At 39.2% G+C, this 26,542-nt stretch overlaps 1 protein-coding gene across 4 annotated transcripts in view; it reads right to left on the bottom strand.

The window, feature by feature from the left end:
• paplna (papilin a, proteoglycan-like sulfated glycoprotein) overlaps positions 1-25,494 on the bottom strand; it is a 43,210-nt gene extending 17,716 nt beyond the window's left edge. The window contains exons 1-15 of one of the 4 annotated variants that reach the window (XM_028566488.1): positions 25,157-25,476; positions 24,066-24,130; positions 21,128-21,557; positions 18,834-18,896; positions 17,590-17,693; positions 11,792-11,852; positions 10,988-11,090; positions 10,681-10,811; positions 8,335-8,458; positions 8,056-8,136; positions 7,530-7,702; positions 5,895-6,018; positions 5,643-5,769; positions 1,081-1,285; positions 144-320 (exon numbers count right to left, since the gene is read on the bottom strand). In XM_028566488.1, coding sequence (XP_028422289.1) covers positions 144-320; positions 1,081-1,285; positions 5,643-5,769; positions 5,895-6,018; positions 7,530-7,702; positions 8,056-8,136; positions 8,335-8,458; positions 10,681-10,811; positions 10,988-11,090; positions 11,792-11,852; positions 17,590-17,693; positions 18,834-18,896; positions 21,128-21,481 — 1,827 coding nt within the window. In that variant the 5' untranslated portion in view covers positions 21,482-21,557; positions 24,066-24,130; positions 25,157-25,476. Of the gene's footprint in view, positions 1-143; positions 321-1,080; positions 1,286-5,642; positions 5,770-5,894; positions 6,019-7,529; positions 7,703-8,055; positions 8,137-8,334; positions 8,459-10,680; positions 10,812-10,987; positions 11,091-11,791; positions 11,853-17,589; positions 17,694-18,833; positions 18,897-21,127; positions 21,558-24,065; positions 24,131-25,156 lie in introns of all 4 variants that reach the window. The other 3 variants (XM_028566487.1, XM_028566486.1, XM_028566489.1) reach the window with 3 other exon arrangements.
• Positions 25,495-26,542: the final 1,048 nt, after the last annotated feature.

Genomic DNA, 26,542 nt, shown 5'->3' on the forward strand with positions numbered 1-26,542 from the left:
TGCATGGACTGGCATACTTGCTGATACCGATACCAGCATTTTAAGGCAGTATTGGAGACTGGTATCGGTATCGGAAAAACTCTAGTAACTGCACGTGAGTGTCCCTGTATTGTTTTTGCTTGCTGTTCCCTATCCCCGCTCACCAGTCCCCAGTCTCCGACGTGCCAGCTGATCTGTCTCAGGCAGGCGGCCATCTCGCAGGGCCGGACAGCAGTCGGGCGGAGAAGAGCGCTACAGGACGTTTCCTCCAGCCTCATTCCTGCTGAACCAACACAGGTGACCTCCCGGGTCTGTTCACCTGAACCACAGGTCACGGAGCACTGTGAACACAACAGCACACATTCTCTAACACCCATCACTCTTTAATGGTGAGGCCTTAAAGTGATGCTGTTTGATATGATTTAAATTAAGTGCAAGAAGAGAAAGAAAAAAACAGAGCATACATTATGTAAAAAGACAAAACTCTACAGCTTGTGTTCCTTAGGAGTCTGTAGTTGTATCCAATGCACTCATTATTAAAATATGTTGCATCTAGTGTGTGTTTTAGGCTTACAGTATCAGACTTTTGTAGCTTCAGTTTGGGCTTCTCATGTAATCTTGGCATTACTTTATTGATGATTATTGAGTCACAGAGCTAAGCATCTGTTCTTCTTCATAAATAAATATGAGACAAACAAACAAAATAAACACTCTTACCACTGTTTAAGATATTTTCTTAAGTTTCATAAGTTCTTTTGCGCTAAAGTGAAGGATATGTATGCTTGAAGAAGCTTTTTGACCTGTTTAATAAGATCTTTACAATCCTTTTTTTAAGCAAAAAAATATATCATATAATCTCATATGACCCATATTATTAGCAGGTTCATTTTTTTCGTATAATTTGTTTATTTTGCAGCAGGTGGGATATTGTTCGCTTCAGTTGGATACGGTCAAGCTAGTCATGCTAACCTAAATATGTTAATGAATGTAGTATTATTGTATTAAGTATAAATACAGGCAATTCATCTAAAAAAAAAATCTTGTTTTTGGCCCAAATTGTTTGTTTGCTTTCATTAGTATCAGTTTCACCGGTTCACTCACCGCGCTCCATCTAGTCACTTGATACTCTGCGCACTTTTGCATGTTGCAGGTCTGCAGAGAGGGCGGTGCCTCAGCGCTGGCGGCACAAATGGCATCCTCCACCACGCGGGGCCCAGCGGCATCATGGGAGACGCACTGCACGCTGCGCACCTGAGAGCCTCCACCACAGGTAACGGAGCAGGTGTTCCACTCGCCGGTTTTCCAGCTGGGGAAACCCAGCGTGAGGAGAGGAGAGACAGGAAACAGAAGTCAGGAGATGTAGGAATGCAGTGCCGAGAAAATGAAGACAGTTGCATGCCAACACTTAATTTTTAATTGTCTTGTCAAAAGGACAAAGGGACAAGAGACAATATTTAATTTGCCACTTTCTCAGAGAGGCAAATATTTCTGGACAGCATCAATACAATGTGGGGAGTGATGGCCATTTTAAAATCTGGGAAAATCTAAGCATCTCAGGCCCACTTTGTATTTCTAGTCTGTGACATGTGAACTTTTGACATTTTTATTTAATTCTTTGCAAAGTGCAGCATTAAAGAGCTTTTTTTCACCTTTATTTTTACAAGCAATTCATTAAGACCAAGTTCTTATTTCCAATGGTGGCCTGAAAAGCGACAAAGCCAATTAGGGCAAGGGAAGGAGTAACTTGAAACAGCCCTTGAAAAGCTGGTTTTGACTGACATCAAGTGGTTTAAGGTGTCACCTTGCTGCAGTGATGTAGAAGTGTACACCAGGATGCCATGACATGTCTGTTTGGTGTGATTACAGGTACAACAGAGAATACAGCCAGACACACACAGCAGTGATGCTCATTTTTGTTTTTATCAGAGAAGTTTTATTTTAGCCTGGTGTGAAGTTACTATTTAAAGTAAAAGTCTGTAGTGAATATATGCAAATAATAACTTTCTATTTGTTTTATTAATCACCTATGTAATATCAAATAGTAAGGGAAAATGTCCATCAAAATTTGACAAATTGACAGATTTCTTGCTTGTTTTGCCTGACCAACAGAGCAAAACCTACAGACATTTCATTTTCAATCATAGTGAACAGTAGAGCTGGGCAATATATCGATATTATATCGATATCGTGATATGTGACTAGATATCGTCTTAGATTTTGGATATCGTAATATCATGATATGGCATAAGTGTTGTCTTTTCCTGGTTTTAAAGGCTGCATTACAGTAAAGTGATGAACTTTTCTGAACCTACCAGACTGTTGTAACTGTTCTATTATTTGCCTTTACCCCCTTAGTCATTATATCCACATTACTGATGATTATTTATCAAAAATCTCATTGTGTAAATATTTTGTGAAAGCACCGATAGTCAACTCTACAATATCATTGCGGTATCGATTATCGAGGTATTTGGTCAAAACTATCATGATATTTGATTTACTCCACATCGCCCAGCCCTAGTAAACAGAGAGAAGCAGCAACTCCTAAAACGTAAGAAGCTGGAACCGGATCATTTTTGGCATTTCTTTCTTAATGAACGACTTTAAACGACACATTTGTGTTTCTGTGTTTTTCCGTCCATCAACAAATCGACTTATAGTCCCAGCAGTAATTGAATATTTGCCTTCAATAACCAGTTTTTAGTTCAGAGTCATATCAGTGGTTTGGAATGAAACCATTCTAATGAAATGCAAGCGTATAAAAGGATGCATTGTTTTAACCGAGCTACTAAACAGCCTCCTAATCTAACAGACATGATTATGTTAAAAACAACACATTGTTTTGGAGAAGCCAGCCACCAGTCTCCCTCAGCTGAAGCACAGAACGTATTCTTCACCTCCTGGTTAGTGTGAACAGACACTGATTATTGGGAAGCATTAATTACAAAGACTGAAAAGCACGTCTAAAAACAAAAAAAAACTATGACCGGCAAGCTCACATTTTATCTCTGCCCCAGCTTTAACACACATATACAAGTCAGAGACGTGAACATTAACCCTCTGAGGATGCTTCTACTCAAAAAGCGATATCAATATTTTATGTTGATTATACATTTATTTACTCATTTATTAATATACTGCACTACTTTTGTGAAGCAAAGACTTTGGTTAACGCATTTCAAGCACCAAAACAATTCATTGACATAAGTAAAGTTTCATGGGATTTGAGGAATTCCGAAAAAGCGAACATCATCTTCGCAGATTTGGGGCCAAATTTTTACACATTCGACAAATTTGGGCGTCACTATACAGAAAGCGGAGTTTGTTGAACATTTTGATATGCAACACATGGGGGTTAATTATACTATATGCAAATACCCTAAAGAAATGTGAATTTAAGAAGATGTGTAAAAATCAAGGATGTTTTAACTGTTTCTGGTCTATATCTTTCAATTGAGGGATAATGAGGGAGCAGTTAGCGTCACCGCGATCTTCATAAACATCTCAGGTTTCTGAGCAGCAGCAGCATCAAAGAAAAGAAGCAGGAAATACCACAGAGTCACTGACTGAAGCCCCGGCTATTTACTACCACACCCACTGCCATTCAGATGTACACAATCCCCAACACCCCCCTGCATGACGATCTATAACCTTTTAACGCACACCTCACAACACAGCAGCTGCGTCTAATGCACAGGGACAGAGAGTTTTACAGTTTGCTAAAGCAATCAGGCAGCAGCCCAGCTCAGGGATTGGGCACAGGGGCCACAGGTTGGGAGGTTAAAGAAAGACGGTGGGGGGGGGCTTTGATGGAAACCTGGAGTTAAATCACCGCTCGGTCTCCATGGAGAGCGCCGTTAAGTGTGTCCAAGACAAATGAGGATCATTAAAAGTTTGAAAGGAGATCTCTGAGCTGGACTGTTGCCTTCGTTCTCACCCCGCATGGAGGAACAGGCTTAGCACTAAACACAGATGCTACAGAGTCAAACACATCTTAAGGGGGAGAGTTATCAGATGGACATTTTAATCCAAATGTATGACCTACTTTTGAATTCATTTTTGGCACTTCGCTTAAGGTCCGTCACAACTGTGTCCACATTCAAAAGCAAACTCAAAACCTTTTTGTTTTCTCAGGCATTTATTTAATTACAGTGTCTGTGTGTGTGTGTGTGTGTGTGTGTGTGTGTGTGTGTGTGTGTGTGTGTGTGTGTGTGTGTGTGTGTGTGTGTGTGTGTGTGTGTGTGTGTGTGTGTGTATGTGTGTGTCTTTACTTATAAGTACATGTGAGGTTTGAGCACAATCTACAATAATACATCATTTCTTTTCTGGTGATATTTTGTATTATTAATCTGAAATGAATTATTAAAGCAACTTAAGTCATCAAATAAATGTAGTGCAGTAGAAAGTACAATAGTTGCCTCTGAATTGTGGAGGAGTAGAAAGTATCAGAAAATGATATTTAAGCACAGTATTGGAACAAATATGCTTACACTCCACCACTCATCAGACTATGAAAAGATCTACTTTATCAGTTAAGACCCCAGCGGGATTTAAACGACTTCAACAACAGAAACATAATTATAAACACTTTCTATTTTCTCCGTGTGTTTCCTTAAAAACACGTATGTGTTCGCTGGTGTCACATAAACAGGAAACAATTTGTGTGAGACCGCAACAGAAACAAGAGAGAGAGAGAGAGAGAGAGAGAGAGAGAGAGTGTGTGAGTGTTAGAGCTGGGCAATATATCGATATTATATTGATATTGTGATATAACACTAGATATCGTCTTAGATTTTGGATATCGTAATATGACATAAGTGTTGTCTTTTCCTGGTTTTAAAGGCTGCATTACAGTAAAGTGATGTACTTTTCTGAACGAACCAGACTGTTGTAGCTGTTCGATTATTTGCCTTTACCCACTTTGTCATTATATCCACATTACTGATGATTATTTATCAAAAATCTCATTGTGTAAATATTTTGTGAAAGCACCGATAGTCAACCCTACGATATCGTTGCGGGATCGATATCGAGGTAATTGGTCAAAAGTATCGTGATATTTGATTTTCTCCACATCGTCCAGCCCTAGTGTGTGTGTGAATTTGTATAATCACACTTGTATGTCTTGTTTGCTTTTCTTGATTGTCTTGTTGTGTATTCCTATTTCTATTAACACTATTATGTGTATGCTGCTTTTATTGTAAAGCACTTTAGGTTTACGTGTAATGAAAGATGCTATACAAATAAAATTGACATTAAGATTTTTTTGTTTCCAGGTGTCAACGTGAACGATAGGATGGCTAATAAGTTACTAAAGTCGACTGTGCATGCTCAGGAAATCACAGAAAATGATTTAGATCTCCCCCTGTGTTTGCAGTCAACTAAAACGAAAACTCTAAGACTACGACCACAGACCCCGGGTTACCTGAACAAATAGGCCCTGGGTCTTTCAGAGGATCTCCACAACTGTGGTGGATACAGGTACGCCATCCTTTCAGACAGTCATGATCAAAACTTAGTTTTTGCACTTTTATGAGCACAAACAAAAAAGTAACACTTACAATGGAACAAAAATTACCTCTGGATGTTGTTGATCTTATAAAATTCTGCCAAAGTCTACTGAAATGTCACATTTTTACCAGTGAAATTTTAGTGTAATTTACCTGCGGATCTGTGGGCAAGCATGGGGGTTGCATGTCCGGTTTGTCAGTGGCCTGGGCAGAGATGCACAGAGATAGTCGGGGTAGGCCTCGTTATCAATGGTGCAGAAGACCAAACGAGACTGGTAGCCTAATGGAAGGAGGAGAAGGACAACTGACTTGTATCATTTTCCAAGTACCAGGATGAGAAATACTGTATTGGTCTGCATTCATGCGTGATTTAAATTATTGTCTGTGTTTTTCTGAGACTCTGACCTGATCCGCACTCTCTGCTGCAGGAAGACCAGGATCCAAAGCTCCAGTAGTAGCCCTCTCTGGAGCGTCCATTGGGAAGATAAAATTCATACTCCACTCCTTGGTTGGGCTCCTGGCTGATCAGCTGAGAGGACAGGTTGGACATAAAGATTAAACTCCATTTGCAAAGATTGAGCTCATTCACTCATATTCTTTTGCTAGTCCGTCCAAGACTCTGGTCCAAAGGCCAGATTCCTGGTCCTTGGAGTACACATCCTTACAGATTTTCTGATTCCTTGACCTTTCCTCCGCAGCGCTGTGGAGATAGGTCTGGCAATGAGAGACTACCTTTCCTCTACATCCATTAATGCCATGAAAAATTACTCTTAACTGCTATTTTACGGTCAGTTTTCCCTGAAGTGTGCTGTGTATATTCATGGTCCTTAGAGGTTAAATTTTAATGTTTTGCAAATGTTTCAAAAATGCGTCTCAAATTCCTTACTTGTCAACAGGATAACTTATGATCTAATAACTATATTGCAATAAAATAACCTAAAACACCTTTATGTGCACAAAAAAGGATGTGTCGTTTGGATTTTTATTTGCTTGTTGCCTGCTCTCCACTGACTCCTGGGGGAAATGTAACGTGAGTGTTCAATATGTGGTGGTTGGATCACTTTTAATGTGAAGAAACAGCTGGATGGAGACGGATAACTTTCTTAAGCAGGACTTTACTGTTCTCCACACTTCATCAGCTCCACAACACTTCCCGGTTTCTCACTCACTGTGGTAAATGTGAGGAAAACCACAGAAGTAGATTCCGGAGACTGCTGATGTAATAGAATTAAACATGCGCATATATAATGTATACTTTATTAATCCCGTAAGGTGAAAGGTTTTTCACTCTGTTGTTATGACACACAGGCCTAAACTACTGCACACATGCTCAGTACCTATACATGCACTAATGGAGAGATGTCAGAATGAGGGAGGTGCCCATGGAAAGGCGCCCCGAGCAGTTGGGGGTTCAGTGCCTTGCTCACGAGCACATTGGTAGTGCCCAGGAGGTGAACTGGCACCTCTCCAGGTACCAGTTCACCACCATCTTTGGTCCGTACGGGGACTTGAACCGGCAACCCTCCAGTTCCCAATCCAACTCCCTACTGAATGAGCTACTGCCACACCCATGTATGTAAATAATATCTGTGTAAACACAAATATTTTAATAATCGATTGTATAAACATTGTAATCTATTTTTAGTAAATGCATTAACTTGTAAACCTTACAGGACTATCTGGCTCTTTAGCTGCTAAATGCTCCACTATGTTCACAGCTAGGTGCTGACTTTGTCTGCATTCTGCTTGGTGCTGTGCAGGTAGCGTACGGTGGTTTTTAAAACTTCTTTTGCTGACAACAGCTGCCTGCTGTGGGCAGAAACTACAGGTATGCTATTTAAACACGGAGAGGGAACCCAAAAAATGGGTATAAAGCTCTGTAGAGCTGAGGGGAACTGCACAGTTCTTTTTACAAGGTCATTTGATCCTTTGTTATTATGAAACATATTGAATATATATGCTTTAAGGACAGATTTGGAGTTAAATATTTGAAGTAAAGTTTGAAAGACCAACGCTGTCTCAGTGTATGTTCAATCTTACCTCAACAACAAGGGGCTCGGTGGTGGGGCCGCGGCCGATGATGGTTTCTGGGACGTTGTCCCCCTCCGCTCCTCGCTGGTAGTACAGCACAGTTCCAGCAATGGGTGTCGCCCTGGAAAACTCAATTACCCAGTGGCCATTGAGGTAGTACTCACCACGCAGGTTCTTGATAGCTGGCCGTGCACAGAGGTTACAGTCATTGTATGTCCAGAATACAATCAAACATACTATGGAATGAATACGGAGTAAACTATTATGGGGATTTTTTTTTTTTTTATAGTTTTCAGCACTGATCCAGAATGAAAATCTGCGGAATTTAGTGGACTGACTGTTTTGCTGCTTGGGTTTGGAGATGTGTTAACATTCTGATTTTTTTTTTTATTTGTTTAAAATCTGCCGAAAATCTACTGAATCGGTGGAAAATTTGCAGAAAATCTGCGATGAAGTCTGTGGAATTCTGCTTCCGCTGATTCTGTGTGGTCCTGCTGATCCTTTAATAGTTTGTTTTCTAAAAAAACTAACTCACCAAGGTAGTTGCGTGTGGCCACTGTTTCTCTGATGCTGATAGTGGTTGCTCCAACAGGGATGATGAACATCTGGTTGTAGCCTGAGATGAAAATGAAACAGAACTCCTTTCACACATAAAAACTACAAAATGCTGCAAACTCAGACTTAAGACATCTACATCTACGACGCTTCTCACAGAGCTTCCTGGTACCTCAGCGAGAGGGAATTAATTCGCTGATGTGACAATGAAGAAAACATCTGTAATTGTGTTCCCAAGGCAAACAAATGTGCAGCGTACCAGTTGGAAGGCCGCGTACAGAGAAGCTGTTCTTGACTTGGTAGCAGGACTGTCCGTTCCCCCCACACTGCAGGCAGGGGTCTTCCTGCTGCGCAGACTCCAACACGTTGTCACAGCCCAGACGCTGAGGGAGGAAAAAGTAGGGAAATATTTCACGTGCAAAAAAAGTTGATTGGTGACAGAGTTGTGTAGAGATATGGGTCTGATATTGGCCTTTTTGTCAGTGTCATTCATGTTGTCTGCTGCAGTTTGTACAGAACAGTTTTTATGTGTGTTGTGTTTGTTAAGGATTGAATTTGTCTTTCAATCTTCTACAGTCAAAGACAACAGAGCTGGCTCTCACCCACTGGAAATCTGTCAAACCGCAATCACACTCTGAGTGGATAGAAAGTGTTACGGCACATCTCAAGCTTGAAAAACGTAGATTCTCTACAAGGGGCTCTGGGCAAAAATTCTTAAGAGTCTGGAAAAAACATCCTCTCTTACTTCGAACAAACGAATGAATCCAAGCAGTAGACATAGATTTTTTTGATTTTCTGTGATGTGTGATTGCGGTTTTATATGTATGGTAATCTGTTTGTATGTAGAGCTTAGTGTATTTTTTTCACTGTGGTGTTAATTACTGTGATTTGTGTTGTGATAAGTAAATAAGTATGTTGAAAAAAAATAAAAGATGTATAAATAAAGATAACAGAGTTGTATTGGAGAGTTTTAGTGTGCAGTGATGACCTAAAGGCACTTTTCAATCCTAGCAATGTAAACATTTTGAGAAATACTTACTAAAAGTGCTGTCTGCATGAATATACTGAATTACAGTAATAGCCTGAAAATGTTTGTCTTTAAAAATACAACAGCAGTACCCTTTTAGGTATTGTAATGATAATATACACAGTAGGGAAATGCAATGTATTTCTATAATTCACCATTACATACAAAAGTTCACCCATTTGTGGCCGGGTTGGCTCAGTGGGTAGAGCAGGCCCACATATATTGAGAGGCTTATGCCTTGATGCAGAGGTCCAGGGTTTGAATCTGACCTGTGACAATTTCCTGCATGTCTTCCCCCTCTCTCTCTCTCTCCCCTTTCTCACCTAGCTGTCCTATCCATTAAAGGCGGAAAAGCCCAAAAAATTAATTAAAAAAAACAAAAGTGGCCGGGTTGGATCAGTGGGTAGAGCAGGCGCACATAAACATAGAGGTTTATGCCTCGACGCAGAGGTCCAGGGTTAGAGTCCGACCTGTGATGATTTCCTGCATGTCTTCCCCCTCTCTCTCCCCTTTCTTTACCTAGCTTTCCTGTCAAATAAAGGCGGAAAAGCCCCAAAAATAATCTTAAAAAATAAGTTCACCCGATTACAATGTCTTTTTTTTTCAACACAGTAATGGATTATCAACACAAAAATAACATTTTCACATACAAAATGTGCTAAGTCAACTTTACTACATAAACCCTCCGGTCACAGAATTGCTGGTTTCAGCGGCCAAACCAAACCAATATAAGAGTTGGTTTAACAAGGCGTTAAGAGACGGGTAGACCTGTGGGAACACAGTGTTTCTGTGAAAGTCGCAATCTCGCAACCACGCAACGAAACTCTGAAAGTGGAGGTTAAATAAGTGAAGGTTTCTAAAGTAAAGACCTAGTAGAGGATAAAGACGTTGAGATAAGACAGGAGAACAGAGTGTCCCCACAGAGGAGGTGATTAGGACAAGATGTCAGAGGGTAAATAGAGGAGGTGTTTCGTGAGAAAAAGGTTGCTGCGATAATTACATGAGAACAGATGACTTTATACACACCTTTTTGTATGGTGCCTACAATATTAAGCTTTTAAAATAAAAATTGTTGGCAGTATCAGTCAAAAGTTTGGACACGCTTTCTCATTCACTTGGGAATGGGAAAGCGTGTCCAAACTTTTGACTGGCACTGTGTTCATGTATTTATACACTGGATCATATATTTATCATGTTTGAAGATTAAAAAGTTTGCACAGTGAATCCTTAAGCTTAACTGTATCTTTAGATGGCTACCTTATGGCTACCTTAGCTTACCTTTCCCAAAAAATGTTTGTATCTTTACTAATAATATGTTGGATTCATGTTGATGATACTGAATATTTTCAGACATATTTTTATCTTTTTTTAAACCAGCAAACAATAATTTGGAGGCCCCCCCCTGCAGCAACTCCGAGGATATTTCAGTCGATACATTAAGTGGAACCAGGTTTCAGTACCCAACCCTACGCGTGAGCCCCCTGGAGATGTACTCCCTTTCATTAAATCTCATGTGTGTGTGTGTGTGTGTGTGTGTGTGTGTGTGTGTGTGTGTGTGTCTGTTTCTGTGTGGCCTACCTTGCAGACTCCCTCCACACAAACATCCCTCCTTCCAGGGTGACAGGGAGTACCGTCGACCACAGAGCTGCGGTGGCGATAGAAAAAGTTCTCTCCTCTTGGCATGCAGTTCAGCTCACAGGGGTTCTCAGCTGTCAGGGACACAAGGCTTATTTTAGAATAAAGGTAATAATGTCCCATTCTGACCTCAATTCATCAATGTTACACAGTTGTGGACCTTTGTATTATGTATGTTTATAGCAGGCTTTTGAAGCCCAATATATGCTCTTGCAAATCCAAAAGCTACTACTGTTATGTTGCTTCTCACCTCCATAATATGGGAGCCACTTGTAGAGTTTCCCCTGGAAGTTAGTGCCATCAAACTGGGCACACTGCTCTTCACGGAAATCCTTGGATCCCTCGGGACAGTCCTGAGTGGAGCAATGGGAGGCAGCGGACATGTGTCAGAGGACAATTAAGCACAAATATTTAGTCAAAGAATATATATATATAGTACAGGCCAAAAGTTTGGACACACCTTCTCATTCAAATGCGTTTCCTTTTTATTTTCATGACTATTTACATTGTAGATTCTCACTGAAGGCATCAAAACTATGAATGAACACATATGGAATTATGTACTTAACAAAAAAAGTGTGAAATAACTGAAAACAAGTCTTATATTTTAGATTCTTCAAAGTAGCCACCCTTTGCTTTTTTATTAATAAGGGGAAAAAATCCACTAATTAACCCTGACAAGGCACACCTGTGAAGGTAAAACCATTTCAGGTGACTACCTCATGAAGCTCATTGAGAGAACACCAAGGGTTTGCAGAGTTATCAAAAAAAGCAAAGGGTGGCTACTTTGGGGAATCTAAAATATAAGACATGTTTTCAGTTATTTCACACTTTTTTGTTAAGTACATAATTCCATATGTGTTCATTCATAGTTTTGATGCCTTCAGTGAGAATCTACAATGTAAATAGTCATGAAAATAAAGAAACACATTGAATGAAAAGGTGTGTCCAAACTTTTGGCCTGTACTGTATATATATGGTTTAGTTGATTAAGTAAAACACTCAATATTTTATGATACATGAAACTGAATTTGTTTCAGATGTGTTTGTTCACCTGGATGTTGCAGGTGCGGTAAGACTTGTCTGGTCCAACACAGTTGTGTCCTCCATCAGTCCTGTATGTAGAAAATGAAGCAACAATATGTGACATTACTGGATGATGCTTTTTATAGATTAACCCTGATGCGTGACCTGATGTTGAGTACGAATTTTCCAAATGATCAGGGATGAAGTAATTTCCCCTCGCTGAACCGGGAAGAAAAGGAATCTGTGATGTCTTATCTGCTTCATCTTTGTGAAGCTGCAGGAGCCGAGTAACAAAAGCCTTATAGGATAATAAAGGTCCCATGAAAATTTCACTTTATGAGGTTTTTTTAACATTAATATGAGTTCGCCAAGCCTGTCTAGTCCCCCAGTGGCTAGAAATGGTGATAGGTGTAAACCGAGCCCTGGGTATCCTGCTCTGCCTTTGAGAAAATGAAAGCTCAGATGGGCCGATCTGGAATCTTGCTCCTTATGAGGTCATAAGGAGCAAGGTTACCTCCCCTTTCTCTGCTTTGCCCGCCCAGAGAATTTGGCCCACCCATGAGAGAGAGAGAGATATCAGGGCTATAGTCATCATACTAAGGAAAGCTCATTGTGGGACTGGCTCTAGTGGCTGTAATTCTGCACCACGGCTGAATTTTGGGAAAGACACTTCTAAGGTCTATATAAAAGAGACTTCAGATACAGTATTAGGGGACCACTAAGGCCTATATAAAAGATACTTCAGATACAGTATTAGGAGACCACTAAGGTCTATATAAAAGAGACTTCAGATACAGTATTAGGAGACCACTAAGGTCTATATAAAAGAGACTTCAGATACAGTATTAGGGGACCACTAAGGTCTATATAAAAGAGACTTCAGATACAGTATTAGGGGACCACTAAGGTCTATATAAAAGAGACTTCAGATACAGTATTAGGAGACCACTAAGGTCTATATAAAAGAGACTTCAGATACAGTATTAGGGGACCACTAAGGTCTATATAAAAGAGACTTCAGATACAGTATTAGGGGACCACTCAGGTCTATATAAAAGAGACTTCAGATACAGTATTAGGGGACCACTAAGGTCTATATAAAAGAGACTTCAGATACAGTATTAGGGGACCACTAAGGTCTATATAAAAGAGACTTCAGATACAGTATTAGGGGACCACTAAGGTCTATATAAAAGAGACTTCAGATACAGTATTAGGGGACCACTCAGGTCTATATAAAAGAGACTTCAGATACAGTATTAGGGGACCACTAAGGTCTATATAAAAGAGACTTCAGATACAGTATTAGGGGACCACTAAGGTCTATATAAAAGAGACTTCAGATACAGTATTAGGGGACCACTAAGGTCTATATAAAAGAGACTTCAGATACAGTATTAGGGGACCACTAAGGTCTATATAAAAGAGACTTCAGATAAAGCATCCAAAAAGCAGCATGTCATGGGACCTTAATATACTCCGTTTTAAAGGACTATTCCAGTGGTTCTTTGGTTAAAGTTGGGGAAACTGTTAGAGACATATTAATAAGAGGATGGTCAAAAGCGAAGCAGAGACTTTTAGTAGATAAATAAAATAAAAAAATAAAAACACTGGATCCTACATTTCCCATAATGCAACAGGATAGCACTTTCATTCTGCCTCCTATACCCCAACACCTCCAGTTTGTAACTCAGACTTGTTTTTTCTGATGAAGTCTCAAGCCTTAACTGAGACAACGTTGATGACATTTTTTTCAGATTTTGGAAAGATTATGCAACGATTTTCACATGCTGAGTCGTACTCCTCATGAAGGGTAAACTATAAAATTGGGGGGAATGCACCTTTTAGCAACAAATATGTGTTTTCATTAGCCTTTATCAGTGCTGTAAAAATCCACTTTTGCATCTGTTCTGACTATACTTTAATTAAAACGTTATGGGTCATGATTGTGACACAGAAACAGTTAATGACTAGGTGAGACAGCAGCGCACATATGCAAATACAGCTCAGACTGTCTAAATAACAAGTTCCAGCTCTTACATTAAGTGCCATTCCTCTTTAGTCTGTGCCTGTAATATAAAAAAAACGAGCTCTCAGCAACTTCACTGTTGAGCCCAAAACCCACACAAACATCTGCCCACACATCGCTGAGCCATGAGCCAGCAGGCCGTTTCGCCACCCTCCCTTCCTGCCATGCTGATAACTCGTGATTAAGGCACCTCCAAAAGTACCTGCCCTTAAGCTCTAAAAAACAAGACACGCTCCTGTCAGCACGCCAAAACTGAAACTTAAACATGTCCAAACACTCAGTGACAACATGCAGCTATCAACTTTTCACCTGCGAGAGGAAAAACAAACATTTGCTTTCAATTTAAAATGATACATGACAGAAAAGCTCAATTATTGACCACAGGAAATTAAAATAGATTATAGTTCATGAGCTACAGGTCATTTTCTGCTCAAATGAATGTGGAGCAAAAGGGAGTTCCTGTAAAAGCACCCAATGAGTCAACAGCAGTCTAATCATAGTATTTAAAGGTGTGATTCTGGCAGACAAGATATGACAGAGTTCAGTGGTGGAATGTAACTAAGTACATTTACTCAAGTAATGTTCTCAAGTACAAATGTTGAAGAACTTGTCCTTTACTTGAGTCTTTTCTTTCCATGCCACTTTCTACTTCTACTCCGCTACATCTCAGAGAGAAATATTGTACTTTTTACTCCACTACATTCATCTGACAGTTTTAGTTACTAGTTACTTTACAAAGTAAGATTTTTGCACCCAAAACACATGTAGTTTATAAAATATAATGCTTTACTATAAATTAAACTACCCAACAATATAACGGCCTACAAGTCCATCTGAAATGATTAGCTGATTAAATACAAAACGGTTTGGATCATTTACAGTTTCTAAAATGTGAGGATTTTTCTGCATTGAGTACGATTACTTTTTTTTACTTTAAGTGAATTTTCCTGATGATACTTACATACATAATTTTTACTTGTAACAGAGTAGTTTTTACAGTGTGGTATTAGTACTTTTACTTAAGTAAAAGATCTGAATACTTCTTCCACTACTGACGGAGTTCATCCAACTAGGTAGCAGTGGGCAGGACTTCTTCCCTGTTATTCATCATTCAGCTAAAGAGGGGAAACAGACTGTCTGACTCACTGACTGACTGCATGGATGGACATGTTGAAAAGCAGCATCTCAGGCAGATCAATGGAAAACATCCCCATAGATCTATCAGGACAGAACTACAGTTTTTTTCTTTCCATAAATGCAACTAAACATCCACCAAGGGGAATCAGAAAACAGTTTGGACATGTTAAAGAAACAGCTCCTAAATGGACATATTCTGCCTGGTGGGCAAAAATAATTAAACTTGTCCTTTTTTATGAATACCCTGAGAGTTATTGCTCAATAAGTGAGACACACCTACATTCTGCAGAGTGTTTTACGGCCAGAGAGACTGTAATAGCAAACATGATGAATGACATGCAACAACTCACCCAGCTAGAACAGTAAAATGCTGCTTACTTACTTATGCATCCATCATAATAATCTAAGAACGTCATGTGTAATAATACATCAGTCACATTGGGCATTTTTCTGCAGAACGAGTGCAACAGATATGGTCCGCCAGTGCCTACATTGGTATTTTTGCTTATTGTGATGTCACGTATCTTTAAATGCTTCACATCCCTAAAACCAGTACAACCTAAGCTAAAAGGTTATGTAAGTCAGAAACCATAATAATTAATAAAAGTATTGTGATATGAACAATATATTTCTTAACATTTTCTGGTGTGTGAGTGTAATGGCGTTTTGATAGTTTGATCTGCAATAGAATTGTGTCAGCGGACGACACGTGGCGTCATGACATCATCAAGAGTGTACGAAGGAATGACGCGAAAGACAGAACCCTTAGCTTTCTGCTGCAAACAGAATGAATGCTATAGCTGTTATGGATTTTTATTTTAGATCCTTTTATACAGGCTCATGTAATACACAACCTCCCATCTCTAAGGGTTCAGTTCGATTTTTCTCCTAATACTTCATACTTTGACAGGGTCTTGAACGCACCACTTCCCACCTCATGAATCGGGATCACTTTGTGGGTTACATGAGGCAACACGCCAGCTGGAATCCAGCCACAGGAGCTAGGAACACAACATTTACAATGGAAGCTGGCAACAACACAACACTGTGTCCCGTTCAGTCATATGCTACAAAACAACCTATAAATGGACAAAACCATCTTTAAAGAAATGAAAAACACATGCAGCAAAGCCAACTGATGAACTTTTTTTTTTTTTTTTTTTTTTTTTAAACCACTTGTCAGACAAAACTGCAGAGACAGAAATGTTCACTTTCCATCCGATCCTCTCCAGTAGCCAACACCCAGGAAAGAGAAGTCCTTTTAATGTTAAAGGGCCGCTCCCTGCTGTCTGTTTTGGATGTAAGACAAGCCTACGTCCTCGTGACTTCAAGGCATTCTTTTACAATCGAGATACAAGCTGTGCCCATGAACCTCACAATTAGCTTTATTCACACAGGGGGAGAACACAAACCTGTGTGTATTCAGGGCCTCACAATGAGCAGAGTTTGTCCAAGAGAGGCTGAGTGCGAGTGCATGTGTTTATACAGGCTTGTTGAAACAGTACACACTTCCTGTCTCCTAAATGGGCGTGGCCTTGTTTGAAAGTGTAGTGAACGTTGTGTGGATGGATCAAAAGTTATATTTGTATCATTTATTAATATGTTCTTTTGCTAACATTAGTTTTGTTAGGGCGTTCACAAATGTTAGTTGACGTTAGCTTCTCTGTGTTGCCAGATCTCGCCAGAGTTTGGTCCCGAGACAGAAACAGGTCTCAAACAAAGTTAATTTTCTCCTGATATGTCCGTCAGAAAAAAATGCCATTTCAGAGTCAGAATGTTCTTAAAATGTGTGGCTTGCGAGGAATGGGATATGATGTGCGGAATGACTATGGGGCGAAAGGATCGGTCATAATCTGTGTTCATGTTCGCTTCTCCCGTCGGACTCAATACACACGGACAGACGCCTAAAGAGGCGTGGCAGTGGAGAAACCCACGTGACACAGAGGGCCCTATCTCGCACCCGGCGCAGCGCAAAGCCCGACGCAAGTGTCTTTGCTAGTTTAAGACCGACGCAGTTGTCAATTTCCCGTTTAAATAGCAAATGCACCTGTGCCCATCTTTGCGTCCATGGGCGTGCTGGTCTTACAGGGAGGTGTGTTCAGGTGCATTCTTGGCGTATATCTTGAGGCAGCGGAAACTGATTGCGCCATTGACCAACAAAAAACTGGTCAAAAGTCAACAGCGTAGCATTTCATTGTTATTTTAACAGCAAATTAGTAAAATGCTCCTAGGCTTATGCACAGCTTGCGCACACTATGCTTGTTACACACACAGGGACACACAGAAGCACACAAACATTCAAAAGATTACAAATAAAAATATTACGGTGCAAATCCGGCATCATAACAGCAATGCGCCAAGCTACAAACGCGCCTGGCTTTTAAAGGGAATGGGAGATGATCTCTGATTGGTTTATTGCACGTTACGCCCAAAACACAGCTCTGATTAATGAGGACACTAAGTACAACCCTTTAGAACCATGTGCCTGGCGCGTGGACCCTTTTTTTCAGCCGTCAAACTAGCAAAAGTGGATTTGGACATGGTCCTAAACGCACCTGCGCCATGCGCTTCACGCATGGAAATGACATTGAGTCGGGGCGTCTCGGTTCTAAACCGTCTCTGGTGCAGTCGTGATAGTTAGATCCAGGCAGTAGACGTACCTGAGGGTGACACAGCGTCTGGTTCTCATGGTCACTCCGCTGCCACAGCTCCGGCTGCATTCTCCGTAAGGACCCCATGTGTCCCAGTGATCCACACTGGGCACCTGGACACAACACAACAGTTTACACACTCATCACAAGGTTAAAAAAAAAAACAGCAACATGAACCTATGTTATAATGCTTTTTCTTTTTCTCTTTATAATGCTTTCAAACCAAATCTCACTCACTTTTCACAAATGAATTCTTTGCCTCGGAAATTGTTTTTCACGGTCAGGAACGCACTCAATTTTTAAGCCAACATGGGAGAGAAATCATTCATTCAAATCATTCAAGTGGTCAGAAAAATTTTAATCTGAACTGCACTATTATACTACATATTATACTATTATACTGCATGTTATGTTCACACAGCATGTTACAAACAAAATAAAATGTCAGTCTACATGTCATAAATAAGGAAGCAAAACTTGGTTTGGTAGCATTCGGCTCATCACACATATTACAGGAATTAGGATCCAGGAAAAATATACTTTAGTGAGAGCAGTTATGTCGTTTTGTAAAAAAGTAACTCTTGAAGTTTTTGAGTGTGTACATTTTGTACAACATGAAACATAAACCTGAGGCATAAAAGTGAAATAAACTCATGTTTGAGCCAAAATGTTCCTTATACACCGTTTGCTATTATATTTATCATTAGGTTGGGTACACAATGTGTAATGTTGGATGTAGTTTTATATAAAGTAGGAATTACACTTTTTTTATTACAATGGAATATTCTTTTTTCCAGATATTGTATGTCTGAAACTGTTAGATGTGCTGCTCATTGACTCTTGAAAAGGTGATTTTATTTCTCACTGAGTCTTATTCCTGGTTAAAGAAAGAAAGAAAGAAAGATTCTCTTCTCATTCTCTTCTTCTTTCATCCACCCAAGAGTCCAAAACCTAAAGATAGTCAGTTTACAGTAATGTTGACAAAAAGGAAAAGCAGCAGACTCTCTCAACATTTGGTCATTTTTGCTTGAAAAATGACTTAAACAATAAATCAATTATCATAGTTAATCAACTTTCTGCTGATCAACTATCAATTATTTGACTAATCATTACAGCTGTACTTTACACCAAAAATAGTGTATAAACTGCACTGATTTCAATTTTCAAAAACACACGGATGTCTCAGGTTTTGGCCTTCACAGTTTGTTATTTTGAGTGCGTATTCATTGTCGGCGGATCCACTGGGAGTTTACCATGAGCGCTGGAGCCAAGAGCAGCTGAAGGATTACCAGAAGCAGGAGCATCTTCATTGTTCCCTGGAAAAAAAGAAGAAGAAAACGGATGAGACATCCAGAGTTAGTCACTGTGACTAATAGAGGCTTTTTCACATTGAGCAACAAGCAAGGGCAACAAGAAACAGTGGGAAAACAGGCCAACACACACAGACACACAGACACACACACACACACACACACACACACACACACACACACACACACACACACACACGCACAGCAGCAGGATCTATCTTCTTATCTGATCCAACAACAAAAAAAAAAACAATAAAAAAAACAAAGTATCAGCTTCAGTATTGGCTGACAGTCTGTTTATATCAGTCTTGTTGCCCTGCAGCATTTCCTGAAATATTGCCCAGTACAGAATATAAATCTGAGAGTGTAGTAATGAATTTGTTTAAGCAGATTATCAAACTGAACGTACACCGTAATGTGGTTTGGTTTGCAGCCACCGAATCCATTAGTCAAGAAACAGAATAATCAGCAGCAATTTTGATCATTTATCTTTTTTCTCAGGACTTTTTTAAGCAAAAATTCCAAAACAATTACTGGAATCTGTTTCTCAAATTATTTACTTTTTTGGTGTTTTTAGTTGACCTTTGCGGGCTTTTTTCCACATTTATGACACTTTTTTTCAACATTTTGGGCGCTTATTTCCGTGTTTTGCTCTATGTTTTTGTTCCTTTTTTCAAGGGTTTTTTGTTGACATTTTTGGTCTTATTTACTTATTCTTTATTCATTAGGACTGCTGGCACACCTAGCACTTGCCTATACTGCCTATGCCACGGGCCGGCCCAGAGTCAGAGCGATGGTTATGTCAGAGAGGAGAGAAGACAGGCAGTCAGCATGTCTGGTCTGTTTCAAACACTCACACGCACGCTGCCACAAACGCCCAGAATTGAGCAACTTAATGTTGTCATTGTTCATAGCTGGTGGTAATCTTCTGTCTGGGCCAACATCATTCATTTACACCTCAATAGCTCTGTACAGGTACAGTAAGGAACCCCACAACCTGATTACTAGAGCTGCCCCTATCATTCTTTTCAGTTTTTTAACATCAATCAATGGATCATTTCATCTATAAAAAGTCAGAAATTGTGATAAATGCTACTCAAGATGACGTCTTCAAATTGCATGTTGTGTCCAATCAAAGTCAAAAGAGATGAAGTATACTGATAAAAACAGAGAGCCTAATTGAATATCTTAAATGTTGAAGTAACAAACATGCGGTGAACATTCTTTAGTTCAGATACAAATCAGTGTTTCACATTAGAACTCTTCACCTCAAGTGCCTTTAAGAAGACAAACTAACTACTGTAAAAACAAACTACTCAACACATACATTGAATACTTAAAGAATGCGTTCAAGAAAGCCATGCTAAGCAATAAAACCCAATCAAGGCCACCAGCTCATCACATTTGTGAAACTGGTTTGGCTTTTTATTGCCAGATAAATGACTCAAATTCGTATAATAAAACCCCTTCTCGTGTCCATTTCTAATCAGTTAATCGACTGATCTGACCGATCACCCTCCCAGTACACATGATGATATTCTTCATCCTGAGCACAACCAACCACTGGAGCCATTAGAGAAATCCTGCATCCCTCACTTTGTATTGTACCAACTCATAAAGCCTTTTGGCTTCAGGCTATACCAGCTTTTATCCCACCCAGTTAACAATTATTCATCAGTCAGTGAGGGCAAGCAGTGGCTTGTGTTCTGTACACTGGCCAACAAGTCCTGTCTCATACTGGCACCTGGTCATTCTGGAAAATCATCAATGGATCCTGAGTAAAAAACTATATTTCTATAGAAAATTGAATCATTCAATAAATGTTTGATTTCCCTACCCTGAAGTGTCTCTGTGGGCTCCACAGTGTGGTTTATGCTAACTTTAATAAACTTACTATATATTTGATTGCCTATGGAATCTCCATCATATTCCACTTAGTTTTTAATCTCATATCCCTTTATTGTTCCCTTTTTTTTTGCGTGATATTCATTTCTATACAGGATTACTTTTGTTTTTTTACTCGTTAAAAATAGGAAATGTACGTCAAAATGTAATGTCAAGTTTGACTCAGTCAACCTATCAACAAACCTTCTAATTAACCCTTCTCCCAGACAGTTATTTTTCATCTCGTCTAATGGATATTTCTTTCTTCCAAAATGTGAGGGGGAAAAAAATGGGGTAATTTAAAGGAAATCTGACATAAGAAGAAACCTTGATGAAATCATTAGGCTACTCACCCTGTTCAGTGGTCTTTCAATGCGGATTCCTGGAGTCCCAAACGAAACGCCGGTGGATCCTCCAGGCAGGCAGGCAGGCAGGACTGGGAAGGGCGCAGCGGGGCTCGGACTGACAGCCGCTTTCTCTCCGGGAGTTTTGACTTGGAAGTTGCGTCTGAAAAAGAGCTGCAGTGTCCTGGATATATGAGTAGGGTTATCTGGCTGCAACCCTTTGTCTCTCTCTCTCTCTCTCTCTCTCTCTCTCTCTCTCTCTCTCTCTCTCTTGCGTCCAACAGGAAACCGACCAACAGCAGCAGAAGAAGAAGTAGAAGAAGAGAGAAAGTCCCGTCGGTTGAACCTCCTCCGCGGCGTCATCAGCGCGCTTTTAAACCACCCGATCCTCCGGACTGACAGAGATGGGCATCCTTTACGCGCGGTCTGTAATTTCCCACTATAAAAATAACACATAATCAACGTGTTCGTTGGTTGCAAGGTCCCCCACAAGAATATATCCTCCATTTCGTTTATTCCCACTTTGCTGTATGTCATTATAATGTTTTCCCCACTTTAGGCCTACATACCGTACATGTAATATCAGGGTAAACTTCCAAAGTCATTTCCCTTGAAAGTTTTGGGTCTAATGTGAACGGAAGGGTTACAATTTTTTTTTTTACTGAAATGGGTTCCCAAATGTTCTGCCACTATAGGGTGCGTCTAGATTTCTAGTATAACCTTACCCTTGTCAAAAGATAAGTTCACTGGATCGTATGTTTAGTAGGACTCAATATAGGCTGATTTAACCCTTATGTTTTGTTGACATGAGGCTTTACTTCTTCAGCTAGTTTTGCAGGCATTTGGTCATAAAATGAGATGAAGCATAGGACGGAGTGAATGTTTTGCCTGTTGATGATGCAAGATGAAAAGTCAAAGCATCAATGTTTTTATTCAGAAGTCATCACAAGGGGACCATGAATGGCTGTACCAAATTTCACAGCAACTCATCCACTAGTTGTTGAGATGTTTTGAAGAAAACCAAAGATGGTCAACCTCATGGCGGTGCTAGAGAAAAAAGTTGGAGGATCACCAAATTCTGGAGGATACAACCTCTCTGGACCAAGAATGTTTCTACAAAATGTCACAACCATCTATTCAATAGTTGTCAATGTCAAGATATTTCAGTCCGAACCAAAGCTGGTGGACCAACTGTCAGACTTTGTCAATTATGGAGTCATGTTGCAAAGAATAAAAATTGCAAAAATCAACTTAAAAAAAAAAAAATCCTTATCCTTACCTTATTAAAACCCAATCTTTTGACACAAACTGGGCTTGCACGCTTGATGAAGGTGACTAAACAATGTTTAGTATGTTTTTTAAGCTTTAAAAAAGGTTCATCGTTCTCCACAACCAGAACATTTGGGTTAAAAAAGCATCTTAATCTTTCATTTTGTGATCTCAATAATTCACAAAACTGATCTGAAATACATGAAGGCTCTACACTAATTTGACAATTTAATTGTAATCTTGAACATGTTGAAATTGCACAAGAATAACACAGAAAAGTGATTATTTTGGGTTTTAAAGAGGAAACCACCACACTACCAAAGCTGTGTTTAAATATCTTCCAGTATATGTTTCCCAAGAAGAATTTACCCCTCCCTTCTTCTCTTTTGGGGTGAGGTCTTTCTAAACATCCCAACTGGATTCTGTGGGCTCAAGTTTAAAAAAAAAAAAAAAAAAAAAAAAAAAAAAAAACTTGGGTGTAATGTGTACTTGTCTTGAGCTAACCATCTTTTTCATTCATACACATACAAAAACACAAAACAGTTTTTAACACCAATTATGCCACCAAAACCCATTCAAGCCACATGTTTGTTTATCTGGTTAAACTAAAGGATACTTTTCCATGTTTAGGCCAGACTGAATGACTCAGTCAGTATAAATGTTTAAAATCACTTCACAGGTAATCGTGACCTTTCTAAAGGGATGGAAAAAGGCCAAACCAAACTAGACATCTACTTATGTGCCTTACTGTACTGTATGGTTGAAACACCACTTAAGTTCAATGGACCATCAAACACAAAGTCCCATCTTAACCTTTTTATAGAGAAAATCCACTATTTATAACTCCCAAACAGTGTGCAGCATAATCCGAGTGGTTTGGAACACATTTTATATTAGTGCACAGTATGAGGCAGTAAAACGCACACTGCATTGAAAACGTTGTTTAACTAACATAAGCATTGTTTGTAGAATGTATTAAAATTATCAAAAGTAGGCCTACTCAATGCAGGAAAATGGCCCCTGTGAGTTATGTAGTATCATATTTATTGTATTATTATTGTGGATGCATTTTGATTATGTAGCGGGTCAAGTTGGACTTATTTTTGTATATTTTTTATATGCTGTTCGGAAGTTTAATCAATAACAACACATCATATTATATGAACGGATAATATGTTTTATGTGTTAAATCTTTATTCGTAAAGTAGATACATGTAGTGGAGTAAAAAGTACAATATTTACCCCTGAACTGCAGTGGAGAGAAGTGTCGTCAAATTTGGAACAGTTCCATTTGTACTTCAATAAATGCACTTTCCACCACTGTTATATGGAAGAGTCAGGAGACAGTGGGGTAAATATTTGACCTCTTACTCAAATGTTAAGGATGTTTTATGCTTCTTGGGCCTAAAAATAAAATGAATCTGGGTTAAAAGATGGAACCAACTAAAGGCTGATTCGGTGTGTTTGATGGTACAACAAAACGTACCCTTCACTTTAGTTTAGTTTCTGACTCTTGTGGGTGAAAAGATAACACCTACAGGTGAGATTGTTTTTTCAGGCACTGTTTCCAAGGATAAGCTTTGGACCCTGAACTTTTTTTTATATAAATAAGAGTGGTTTGTAGAGCTGGTGTGTGTGAATGTGTTTGAGGGGTCATGGGACAAATTTAGTGACATACCTGTGATAGATGTCGGCTAATTCATAATCCAGAGGATGCTCCTGCTCTCATCCAGCCACCCTTACCTTGAACACACAATATTTTTCTACACAAATATTCACACTTAAATGGAAATAGAAATACAGTTTATAAATCCATTTAGGCCATTTTGAATTTAGTTCCAAGTCTCTTTTTCTTTTTTTCTGTTATCAAAGAGCAACGTCAAAAGTATTAAGGTTACGCTAGTAATTTATATAGGCTAAATAGAAAATAAGTTGTTTTGTCATTACTATGCTATGGCATGGCTTGTCTAACTCTCCACTTTTACATTGGCCTTCAATATAAAAATAATGGTGATAACTTATTTAGAGGTTGCAGGGGCCAGGGTTAAATGGTTTATTGTAACATGGCCTTACTGGATAAACAGATAGGGGAAATGACAAATGCAGCTATTAGGTATTTGACATGGAACACTAATGGTAAAATGTGATTCTCATGCTTGAATGCTCCTCAAATGAGCTCGTTATAGGTGGGGATTTCAATTTAGTTTTGAAACTGGGAAAGGACCCCAAAACTCTAACCCAATACCTAGCTATGACTCATTCAGACCATGCCCCTCTTTTATTTTTTTCTATTATTTTATTAATGTAATACTTAATACCACCACTACCATTACTATTATGTTGTAGTTTGCTGTTTGAGGGGGGGCGGGTCATTGTTACTGCTGTGTGCATCGTACTTTTTGCTGTACTGATCTCTTTTGTACTGCCGTCTATCTCTTCAAGAAAAGAACATGAAAATAAATAAATAGTTTTTTAAAAAAAAAAGTGGTTTTAAGACATTCAAGAAATATAGGCTACTTATTTGCTTTCTGTCAGAAATATGACTCTACAGCCTGGATGGTTAGCTTAGTGCAGCATAAAGAGAGGAAGCAGGGTGAAATAGCTAGAAAGAAATAGTCTAGCACATATGATTCTCGTAAAACTATAACTTGCTATCTTACACTTTGTTTAAAAAAATAAAGACATAATAATTAGCTAAATGCTATCCATGTCATCTTACACTTTGTTTAAAAAAAGAAAGACATAATTAGCGAAATGCTATCTATTTACCTGTCTCCATTAAGTTAGCTGACTGCTAGCCGTTTACCTGTTTCCGTTAGCTAGCTAGGTTAAATAAAGGCAACTAACTTATAAGCTGTTAACTTATTTTTGGTAAGGCTAAAGTAAACTAACAGACTGCTAGCTGTTTACCTGTCTCCATTAGGCTAAAGTAAGCTGACTGCTAGCGGTTTACCCGTTTCTGTTAGGGTAAAGTAAGCTAACTGACGGCTAGCCATTTACCTGTCTCCATCATCCATGGTCTCCATTAGGCCAAAGTAAGCTAACTGCTCGCTGTAACTTCACATTTAGTTTATATAGCCTACATGAGAATGGTGTCACTCTTTTTATCTAACTCGACAAAGAAGAAAATAATATGTTAAACTATTACTTGAAGTTAAGGTTTCTCTTCTTTTTTTTGTTCTTAAATAACTTGTTTATAATGTTTGGTTAAAAAAGGTAAATCCATAGCCTATATATTTAAAAAGACATTCAAGAGGATTCAGATTCAATAAGCACATTTAATAAAGGATCCCAGTTTAATAAACATCAAAACCTCAGTCTTTATAGTGTTCAGGATGTAAGATGCAAAAAGCCTTCAACAAGAGTGATTGTCAGTTCCAGAATTCTGCTGAGGATTTAAACTTTATTGGAGTACATGAACATTATGTCCTGCAACCAAGAGTGGAGGGAGGCACCTCAAAGTCTCACAAGGTTGAGGGCAAAAAGGGATTTTTATAACTTCAACTGTACAAACACCCAAAATAGGTGACCACCCACTTCTCCTGGGCACTGAACAACTAAAGAAATATCATTAAATAAATCTTTACTGGGGCAGTGCAACCTGGCTTCCTGGCATACTGTTGTTTTAATAACAGAAACCTAATGAGCACAATGCCTTATGCACAACCAGATTCCACATTTTCCACATCCACAATTCTGAGAGACCTCCAGTTTTGATTCCTGGTCATTAAGTCTAGCCATGGCTTTAAAGGGAGCCCTAAGCCACAGGATTTACGTAGGTTAACATTCAAATTACTAAGCTTTACATTCATTCCCCTCTGGACGTAAAATGTAGACTACCACATATGCAGACAGGAAAAAAACACTTTCTATATGTTAAAGAAACAGCTGTGCCCAGATTAGCCTTCATGCCCACCCAGTATTTAGAAATCCTCTGCAACAAGTTTTTCCGTCCACCTTGTCCATTCTTGTTTTCCTCCAGGACTCCAGTACACCCAGGTCACATCCACATATAGTCATGTTTTCATCCCGTTTGTGGGCTTTCAGAGCTGCCGATTTAGCTTCTGCGCCTGTCTCTCCTTTGCATTAAAGGCATACTTTGTGTCCTGTAGCTGTTCTATAATCTCCTTGGCCTCCTTCATCTCCACAGCGAGC

Source organism: Perca flavescens, chromosome 20 (assembly GCF_004354835.1).
Source record: "Perca flavescens isolate YP-PL-M2 chromosome 20, PFLA_1.0, whole genome shotgun sequence".
Taxonomy (NCBI): domain Eukaryota; kingdom Metazoa; phylum Chordata; class Actinopteri; order Perciformes; family Percidae; genus Perca; species Perca flavescens.